The 10,610-nt window shown below is 45.3% G+C and overlaps 1 protein-coding gene across 1 annotated transcript in view; it reads left to right on the plus strand.

Annotated features, from left to right (window-relative positions):
- LOC142588734 (carboxypeptidase B-like) overlaps positions 1–9,573 on the plus strand; it is a 33,969-nt gene extending 24,396 nt beyond the window's left edge. Inside the window, exons 8-11 of the mRNA XM_075700550.1 lie at positions 48–144; positions 845–1,047; positions 6,887–6,971; positions 9,386–9,573. Of these exons, the coding sequence (XP_075556665.1) occupies positions 48–144; positions 845–1,047; positions 6,887–6,971; positions 9,386–9,573 (573 nt within the window). The remainder of the gene's footprint in view (positions 1–47; positions 145–844; positions 1,048–6,886; positions 6,972–9,385) is intronic.
- Positions 9,574–10,610: the final 1,037 nt, after the last annotated feature.

Here is a 10,610-nt window from a genome sequence, read left to right on the forward strand (position 1 = left end):
GAAAGCACTCACGCTGGCATAATTCGAGCACCACAACATCGTTGCAGGACCCCCTGGGGAAGAAGACTCGGTCGGTGAGCCGCTTTAACAGCGAGTGCCGCGGGGCGGACGCGAACCGGAACTTTGACGTCGGCAACTATTGCAGTGAGTTTCGGTTTCCAAAGATCACTTTCCTTTGCTTTCTTCCTTGTTTGACCATAGGCCTCTCCGTTGCCTATAACGGGGTGTGCAAACAGATGCTCTTCGCACCATTAAAATACTTTCCCAAGTGTGCGCCAGGCAAAGCGTCTCACACATCAAAGACGGCGAAACTGTATAATAGTTCTCACCTCCTGTGCAAGTCCCAGAGGTCTGTACGCCACTGTCCGAAATATACCCAAGAGTTTGGAAACGCTTCTGCACATCTGGCGCAATTCCTTCTCTATACCAGAACATTTTTTGAAAATGCTTCAGTATATCTGAGCTTGGCATATTTATACCGTCTGTTACATTCGACGCTCGTTTCTGCATGCTGCGTCGCCTCTGCGGACGCCCGCGTCATGCCGCGCTTTCCGACCGCCTGGTAGGGCTGCGTTACTTGCTGTTCTTAGCGTCAACGACACCGGCATTCGGCTGCGCGTTCTGACCGATGTCCTGGTTATAGGCGGTCGCTCCGGCGCTGCGACAAAGGCAGAGTTCTGGGCTGTCATGCGATCGACATTTGATGCTGGCCAAGCTGCCGCCACACGAGTAGCGTGGTGGAATTCCTTAACAGTTTCGCCGTCAAAGATGTGAAACAAGCGCTCGCTCTCTTGACGCGATCTCTCGTGCCACACGGCTGAGGCCGAACTAACGCCCCGTGCAGAGCTTAGCTCCAGTGACGATCCCTGCTCGCACGGGTACTGCGGAGACGGACCTTTCTCGGAACCCGAGGTTCGAGCCGTTCGGGACGCCCTGGTGTCAACCGAGGGCCGCACCGAGTTCTACTTCTCCATGCACAGCTTCAGCCAGTACTGGATGTACCCGTACGGATACACCGACGCCAGCGTGCCGAACCACGAGCTGCTGGTGAGAGTTCGCCCGTTTGGCCGAAAAACAGCCAAAGGGTGGCGAGGGGCGAAAATTACTGAAGATTTTCTATAGTATCGGGCACTGCAAATGCCCGCTTGAAGAAGGAAAAAGTCTGAAAGCTGGAAGCCGTGTCGTCGGGCGAGTCTAACCGGTTTCTCGTTGAAAGCATAAGGGTGCAGCCCTCTTGTGGCGTTTAAGGTGCGTTGCTTAAAGTATCTGTTAATTTCACTTTAAATCGGTATGTTAGGGATCGCATCCCACGATTTTAGTGTCAGAACGATGCCATAAATTTGGTAACATTTTGGGAAAATACCTTCGTAAATAAACTCCGACACAACCATGGCTATAGACGTTAACGCGATTAGCATTTTCGTAATGTAGCAACCCACTGTATTGCCAGCGTCGAAACGTATCATATTGAGCCGTGTACTGCGTGTCGAGCTCCTCTGTCGTGCTCCCTCTGGACACGCTGCTCCATCCCCCCCCCCCCCCCCCCCATTCCCTCGCGAAGTCCACGTGAAATCCTCTCTTTTTGCGAGGCCTGCGAAATAAGCGGTACCCCGGTCCATGCAAACGCTGAGAATAGGTGGTGTTAACAGAACGTGGTTAACGTGAGACGAAATAACGCGAGGTGCGATGGAAAGGAAATCCAGACGAAACATCTAAGTGCTGCCTTTGGATAAACTGTGCTATCCGAGGTCATTGAGACCGAGTAAGGCCAGACGTGCGAAATCCTTTGAGACGCTTGAAATGCCAAAGGTTCGGTCATAGTTCCCAGGACTGCTGATGTCGAGTAATTTGCGCTAAATGCAACGTACATGAACACTCATGTGAAACATGCGAAAATGATCTGCTCTGTGTGAGCTGGGATGAGAGCACGCCGCATACTCGCGGTGGGGCTTTACACGAAAAAAAAAGAAATTGTTGCACTGAAAGTCAAGAAGAACGTATCGCTTGATAAGTAACGGAGATGAGTGTCCCACCTGCGGAAGAATAGCTTTGCCGAATTGGCGCGTCAAGGGGCAGCGTCACAACGGTTGGCAGCGGCTGCCCGGGCCACTCGACACGTGTCCGGTCACAACGCCAAGGCGCTCGGCGGTCGCAGTTAACGCTGCTCCGCTATCCAAGAAAGGCCCATCTACCGTCGGGCTGGTGGTCTCCAGGGTTTCGTGAGGCTTTCACCGCGAACAAACCGCTCGCAAGAACGAGTGTACAGCGTTCCGCAAGAGGCGATAAACGCGACTCCCAGTCAGGCGGCGCAACCAGGGCCTAAGGAACGGCGAAAATCTCTGGACCGCTCCAAAAAAGAGAAACCCCGCCTCAAAGGACACGAAAAACGGCTCTGTAAGCTAACTTCGTTCCCTTAAATACACAACACAAAACACTTTTTCAAATATGGTCATTCAAATAGTTCAATAAAACGTAAAATATCTTTTTTACAATCTCGATGGCGTCGAAGAACTCCTCCTTAAATTTAGCCCCAGGGTGCTTTGTGTTCAAGAAACACACGCTAAGCATACTCAAACAAAATTTCGCCGACAATATGCAATTTTTCGTAAAGACCGCGATGACACATCGCCTCATCCGATGGGGTGGCTATCATAGTCGATAGAGGCGTTGCCTTCTGAGAACTAAAAATCCGTACGCCCCTAGAGGAAGTTGCTGTCCGAGCCGTGTTGTTTGCTAAATTAGGCACTATCAGCTCTACAAACATCCCTCCCAATTATCAACTTCATAATACCGAATTTCAAGGCTACACTGATAAATTTCCGGAGCATAGTTGTCAGAGGTGCAAACATGCATAACACTTTGTGGGGAGACTCTCATTGCTATGAAAGAGGGAGTTCAATAGAAAAATCCAGATTTCTCTCTGATTCAGATTTACTCATTAAGAAGGAACAGAAGGAATATAGCGTCGCACTAAAAACGTACTCTTCCATCGACTTGAGCATAGTGTCCAGCACACTCAAGCCATACATCGATTGGGACTTTATCCAGAACACCTACCCAAGTGACCACTTCCCGATAGTGCTAAATGTTACAGAACAGATTGAACGCTGCCCACATGTTCCTGGATGGGAGATCGAATCAGTGAAGTGGGTACTCTTCCGAGAAATATCATATTTAGGTTGGCATGACATTGCTAGATTTAATATAGACAATGTCGTTGCTTACCTAAAATGTTTCATAATAGAGGCTGCCATAATATTGTTCAGTTGCAGAAGTCACATATAAAGATGTATTTACAATATTTAAACGCGAGACAACGATGCATAAAGAAGATGGCTGCCGAGAGCGATTCCACCTCTACACGTCAAAGCGTCTTCTGGCTGGAGCCACTCTTGGTTGCGCCGTAACAATATGTATACAACAAACGGGCCAGCCAATACGCGTCGCATCCCATGGTGGAACCACAAATGTAGAAAAGTATGGCAAAAACACAACTAATCTTTCAGATTGCTTCGCGACTCTCCAACTGCCGACAATCTAATTAAACTCAAACAAGCAAAGTCGCAAGACAGAAGGACATGGATACGTGCTGAGAGAGACAGTTGGGAGAAGTACCTTTGTAGTATAAGTTCTCACATTTAAAATGTGAAACAGATTAAGTAAATTAAAAGGTCGTCAGTCACACTTTGTGTCCTTCGTAAATACACAAGGTGATAGCATTGGAGATCAGGCAGACTTTCTGGGAAACGACAAACAACGGAGGCGTGCAAAAACAAAGTTCGCAATAAGGGTTCAGAAAGTTTCGTAATGGGAATTCATCACGTTTTTTTCCTGTCCTTTTTTTATCTTTAACATAGCTAGGACATTAGGCAATATAGTAACAAGAGCTTGGTGTGGCAACCCACCGCCCGTTCCCAAGGGGGCGCTCATAGCATCCATCTATCCATCCATGCGGTGCCCTCGATAAAACGGTCTATAGCACGCACTCATACCTGTTGACCGGCAACAGCCCACTTATCTGTGGTAAATGTGGCGAGACGTTCACTGTCCTGCACGCATTATTGCATTTAGTTTACCATACCGCCAACGAATGTCACTTCTAGCAATGGTCCTTGGCAATGACCCTCTTTTTGACACCAAATGACTTATAGCTTTTTTTTTAATGATGCTCCTTTACTGCATGGTATACACACAAGTGATCCGTAGCGCAGCCTATTACTGGAGGCTACTGATTAGCATTTAGAGCACGTTCTTCCGTGCTCTCGCGTACAAGGGACCAGGTGAGGCATTATTGCTACCTGAATATTCTTTTGCGATCACTTAGCCACATATATTTTATATTCATAACTCACCTCAGATGTCACAGTTTAATAACAATACAGAGAAAATTTAGGCATTTTACAGCGAATATCTCAGGCCACTGTACAGTCATGTTACATCTATACCATTTTTAATTGAACGTACCATCGAATACCTCATACCATTTCCTGTCGCTCTTTGGCCATTACTGGCCTTTGCACCATTAAACACCCTACATCATCAGAGCGTGACCTGGCTGTTTTGTTGGTACAGACAAGTCCGGTTCTCTTGGTGGTTTCCTTAAGAAAGTTATTCCAAGTGTATGTTTTTGTCTGTTAGTTTTTTGAATGAATATCATTTTTGAGAGAAACGTAAAACAAAGCTGTACGAAGATGTATATGGTGTAGTTCTCCCTCTTCCAAAGCACAGAGCCATATAGAGCGGAGGCTAAGGGCAAGATTTATTTAATCGTCTGAAGAGGATATACAGTAAAACACGTTGTGGGGCTAGTTGGTGCATAACTTACAATAGAATAAGCGCCAAAATTGACGACACACAAGAACGAATACAGCCAGGACAAGGCGCTACTTGCAACTGTTTATTGAAATGACAAGTGGCTGATTATATAGCCATGGGGAGAGGAGAACGAAAAAGAGGGACACTGAATAGATGAATGCGCACGTGCGAGAACACTGCAGATATAGGGAATCACGCTTAATCTAAATATAAAACTTATCTAAAAACATGCTTTCATTCGTGTATATATTCAAAGACGGGGTACTGACACAGTTGTCCCCTCTTTTCTTAATCTCGTTGGCCTCCAATAATTCACGGGCAACAGAATCTTTACTTTTATACATGATTGTCGTATCACTGGAGGCCAAAGAGATTAAGAAAAGAGGGGACAACTGTGTCAGTACCCCGTCTTTGAATATATACACGAATGAAAGCATGTTTTTAGATAAGTTTTATATTTAGATTAAGCGTGATTCCCTATATCTGCAGTGTTCTCGCACGTGCGCATTCATCTATTCAGTGTCCCTCTTTTTCGTTCTCCTCTCCCCATGGCTATATAATCAGCCACTTGTCATTTCAATAAACAGTTGCAAGTAGCGCCTTGTCCTGTCTGTATTCCTTCTTGTGTGCCGTCAATTTTGGCGCTTATTCTATTGTAAGAAGAGGATATAATTGACATCAGGGAGCAAGCATTTCTTTTTAGCTTCACACTGGTAAATCGGTCGTCAGAACTTTTCTAGAAGATTGTGGTTTTTTGTTATCTGGAGGTTCTCACTTCTTCATCTGCAAGAAACCATTATATATATATATATATATATACAGATCATGCATTTCGTCACTGCTGGGAGGGGGTATACTATTGGGATGTACTTCAGAGGACCTCCTACAAATATTTTTGTTTAGCTCGACACGATTTTAGGTTGTCGCCCACAGAAAATGAATATGGCGTGCCAGTTGACCTTATCACGATAAATGAACGTCACATGCTTATATGGCGCTTCCGCATGGCGGGGTTTCATTGCGGGCCGGACGCTCGGCCCACACGAATCTATTTTCCGAGCATCCATGTCCAGATTGTGCAGAGGTTCAGAAAGCACCATAGTGCATACCGGCGTTTCACCCTCCACAGCGCGCAGTCAGTCCATTAGGGCTGACACTATTTGTTGTAAACGTACTGTTTTATCCTGTTTTCTGATTAACCGGTTGCTTTAGGCGCAACGTGAAAGCGTCGGGCTGCTGTGCTCGATGAACTCGTGTGTCGTGGGTTCGATTCCTACCAGCACCAAGGTAGAGCGGCGTAAGAAGGCTAGGTAGATAGACCGACCGAAAGTGCCCAGTATATAGCTAATAATTCTTTTCAAATGAAAAAAATCCTTAGGAAATGTAGGCAGAGGCACGGTCCTCCTCCTTAAGTAGTGTTTTGGCAATTGTGATGTTGGCTTCCACTGCTGAGGTGTGTCCACTGCCAGCCGAACTGCGTGACGTCACAGCTTTGGCCAGTTGCTTGCTTTGTTGCAGTGTCGCTGGAATCGTCAACTGCCCGCCGTCTTTCGTACCTTAATATAATTGTTTCCTTCACGTCATGCGCATCGGGGCCATAAACTTGAAATGTCTTCGCCCTTTCTTTAAACATTGACTTGCATATGCGTCGATTCGAATTCGTGTAGCTCGCTGTAGAACTGTTCGACACGGTCTTACTGGAGAACGCATATTGTCTTAATTAAAACGGCCGGCTCAGAATAAAATTTCTCAGTCGACCTTGCGGGCTATTTTGCAGACAGGATTACATAATGAAATGGTGCAACCTTACCTAAATAATGAAACTACAGTCGGCTTTATAGTACTGTAGGAGGCACTTGATGAAGTATTTTTCCTCGCTCTCCATAGCTTCGACGTAACTTAAGCGTGACTCTGTTTTATGATCTTTCATTTATGTTGGAACTTTCCTGTTTATAAATAAACTCTTTTACATTTATTGATGACTGCGTGAGTTTTATGAAAAAAGAATACTTGCGCAGAAGCCTTGTGTTTTTCTTTGGTAAAAAAGCACTCCCGCAATACTTTGTTTCAGGCCAATATCTCACTCGCAGCTACGGAAGCCATTTTTAAACTTCAAGGAACTGAATACGACGTTGGACCCATCTCAAAAGTCGTATGTGAGTATTTGACGCTCTTTGCATTTTAATTCTTAATAGGTGCCTCTACTGACGAATCCGCTGGTCGAATGAGTGACAGGTTGACTGACGAACTATTTGTATGTTTAACGTCATAAAGCACCACATAGAGTAGCAGTTGGGTTGGGATTTGGTGGCGTAGTAGTTGTTTAACGTTATCTCTTATATATGGGCACAGGGAATCTTCTATCGAAGCGTGCGCAGACTGCCAAGATTGGCGCTTGCGCACTAAAATTAAAGCTGGAAGTTATTTTCGCATGACGAGATGTTGTTGAACTCAAGATACAAGCGCGAAAGACAAAGAAATGTAACCATGGCACACACAAAATGATGGCAGCTTTGTGTTGGTTTTGTTCTTATTACATGCGATGGTTTTGAATTCTTGGTGCTAATAAAATGTGCTGCTAAGTGCACTGTCTGAGAAACTATAGAGTGAGAAAGTCAGTTGTTTTTCGGTAATAGCTGCGTCGGAGCGTTCAACATGCATTATTGTAAAGCCAGTGTCCTTCGGTCGTTACGATGACCTAGATCACTTCGGGGGCTCCGTTCTCGCTGTGTGGAAGGTGTCAAGCCATATTTCGTTCGAATGAAATAAATGCTACTTACTAAGAGCAGCACTGGAATATATTGATAAACAAACTCAAGAAGAAAAAAAAACAAATAGAGTCCATGATTGCATTTCATGATTACATTGACTGTCCTGCCACTTCCATTTCTCTTCTACCTTGAACCGCTTAGTCAAAGAGTGGCGCAATGCGTTTTTTTTTTACTGGAAGTGAAAGTCTTACGTCGAATGTACAACAGTGCAATGAACAAATTCTGCAAGTCTTAGTGTTTAAGTCAGAGTTTTGTTGAACTGAGTTTCGCTTACTAATTCTTCATTCGGAATGGCAGTTTGGGAAAGGCGCTCCCGCTACGCCAAGAAGACAGTCTTCCGGCTTGCAGCAATCGATGTACGTGTGTGTTATAGAAACACTTGCACTCCACCCAAAGCAAGCAGCGGTACACAACCGCAAATGAAAGTACCGCCGTTGCTCGAGCGGGATCCGCGCTTATTGCCTGCTTCGTTGAACTTGAAGACAACGGACTTGTGACCCCTCTGGCTACCAACTGGGTTACCGTACCCCAACCTCTTTGTCGCACGCCCATGGCATAACGAATTAGTGAAACCTGTATTAAGTTTATTTAGTGTTCCTCTTTGGTAGATGGCAATTTACCCCTTTGTAAGGCTTTAGCTTATTCCGGGTTCTTCGCAAAGACCACTCACGTCCCAAGGAACATACATGAGAATTGATCGAAACATTTAGAATCATTACCACTGGTTGTGATGGTGCGCAATCTATCCACCAAGTTTTATTGCAAATTTGGTAATTATTTAACGACTTTGGAGCTTTACCACACGCGGTTTAGAACTCCCACCACAACATAAACAAAATACACTCGGATCATGCTAACCGAAATTCAAACAATGAGAGAGTCTGTTCGAAGCCAGAAGCAGCTTCCTTGCTTCATTCTTGTCAGAGCAGTATTGAGTGGCCTCTTTTGTGCTTCCTGCTATACAGTGGCTCTCTTGGTCCAGCAAACGGACCAGGTCGTCAAAACGTATTTGCTAGTGTGTTTGTCGTTGTCTGAGTCGGGTTCCTGACTGATTCAACTCGTGAAGCTGCTTTGAGAGTCTAGTCTTGCTCAAGACGGAAAAAGATCGAAATAGCACGATGTTAATCATTATCTCTATCACTATACATAGGATCGAACGTTGTCTGTTAGCTATAGAGACGATCCCGGTGAATGGCCACCGAAGGAACTACGTCACGAAGGCTTCCGGTCAAATCCCCAGATTTCGGCGGTGCTGTAGCGCCTACCACGCCGGGTGATATGCACGCGAGATTCACTCCCGATCTGTCATTGTAACACGTTTGTTTCAGAAAGAGCAAATAGCTTTGTTCTGAGAGCACTCCGAATCTGCCATTGAAAATTCAGGACGAGAATCGGTTGTACTGAAATACAAAGGAAACACGAAAAAAAAAATACGGTATCCCAATCATTGTGAATAAAACTAGCAGGCCGTCGTTTACTCGTAATGTTTATTTTTTCCAAACGATTAAATGAAATCAAAGAAAAGAAACGCTTCAAAGCCGGGTTAAGTTTAGTTCTTCAAACAGCGCTCTTCCACTTCTCTTTGAACATGATCTTGCAGAGCACACGAAGCCGCACACGTTCATTCACAGGAATCTCATTCTCTTTTTGTGCGCGCAAATGCACAAGCATGTTTCCAAAGGGTTACGAGAACATTCACAAAGTTGCATAAAACTTTGCAAACCTATCAGGCGTACGCAGTAGTGTTTCTATGTTTACAATTTCACACTTAACACTAAGCGATGTGTCTTTTTTTGCAGACCGGGTATCTGGAAGCAGCGTGGATTGGGCCTACGACCACGCAGGCGTGAAAAAGGCCTTCGCCATTGAGCTACAGCCATCGTGGCGAGCGTTCGATGAGAATATGGCTTTCGCAATGCCTGTCAGAAAAATCTTACCTTCCGTCAAAGAAACCTGGGTTGGCATTAAAGCAGCTGTCAACTATTGACACCGTCTGTAAACATACCTTGGTGTTGCTTTGTCTTTTTATATAGTTGAAGAAGACAGGATACGTAATTTTGCCCAACGAGAAAATATTGCGTCATTTTCGGTTACACCCTTAATTTATAAGAGCGCCTACTGTAGTGCGAGAATTCTCTGTGGTTTTGCGCAGTAAAATTACTGTCGGTAGGAGAGAAGGGGGCCGGGCTACAAGAGTTCTCTCTCAGCGGCAGGAATAAAAGCATTTCGTTGTTGCCGTAGCCTTGAACTGGGCTGCGTGTGGGCGGCGTCACGGTGCAGACGTACATCTGCGTAAAAAAAACACTTGCGATGTTTGATTTCCTATGCATGAGAACAAGCGTTGGCAAACAGCGTGGTAAAATGTTTCGAAATATTCAAATTCAATTTGCGCAATCTGCCATACGTACCTACACTACGCTAATCTCGGTTGTAGTAAGGGAGGGCTGCACAACATACGGCGAGAGGGCAACGAACAAATTTAACAGCTACGCGGGCTCGAGTTCAGATTTTTGTGGTGTTGCGAGTGCTATAACGTAAAATTATTCCAAGCTTTTCTGTTCGGATTTTGCAATCAGCGTTCCAGGATTGGTCAACAAAATATTCGGGTCACCCCCACATCGCCTCTCTGTCACGCAACGCCACGAAGACCGCCATAGCTCCTCATCTGATAAAGCTGTACGCACTGATAATGCATGAATGGACTGAGCAAAAGAAAATACTTATTTCTGATTCGGTGCTTTTCCGCTATTAGCCCTCTCTGCTATTGGTCAAAAAGTTATCGGGCTGCGCCCACTTCACCTGTCCGTAACGCGTCGTCACAACTTCGCGAAAACTCGCCGCGTCAATGTGACGTGTACGCGTTAAAGATGCATTAATTTGCCGAACAAAACTGACTTCTTTTCTCAATAGTCGGAGACTGCTCCGTTCCGAAAGGAATAGAAGATGGCTACCCGCCCATCGCTCAGGCGCTGGCTATACGCGCATATACACATATTTATTTGCGTATAATAAAGCTTTCTGCTT

This window comes from Dermacentor variabilis, chromosome 7 (assembly GCF_050947875.1).
Source record: "Dermacentor variabilis isolate Ectoservices chromosome 7, ASM5094787v1, whole genome shotgun sequence".
Classification (NCBI taxonomy): Eukaryota; Metazoa; Arthropoda; class Arachnida; order Ixodida; family Ixodidae; genus Dermacentor; species Dermacentor variabilis.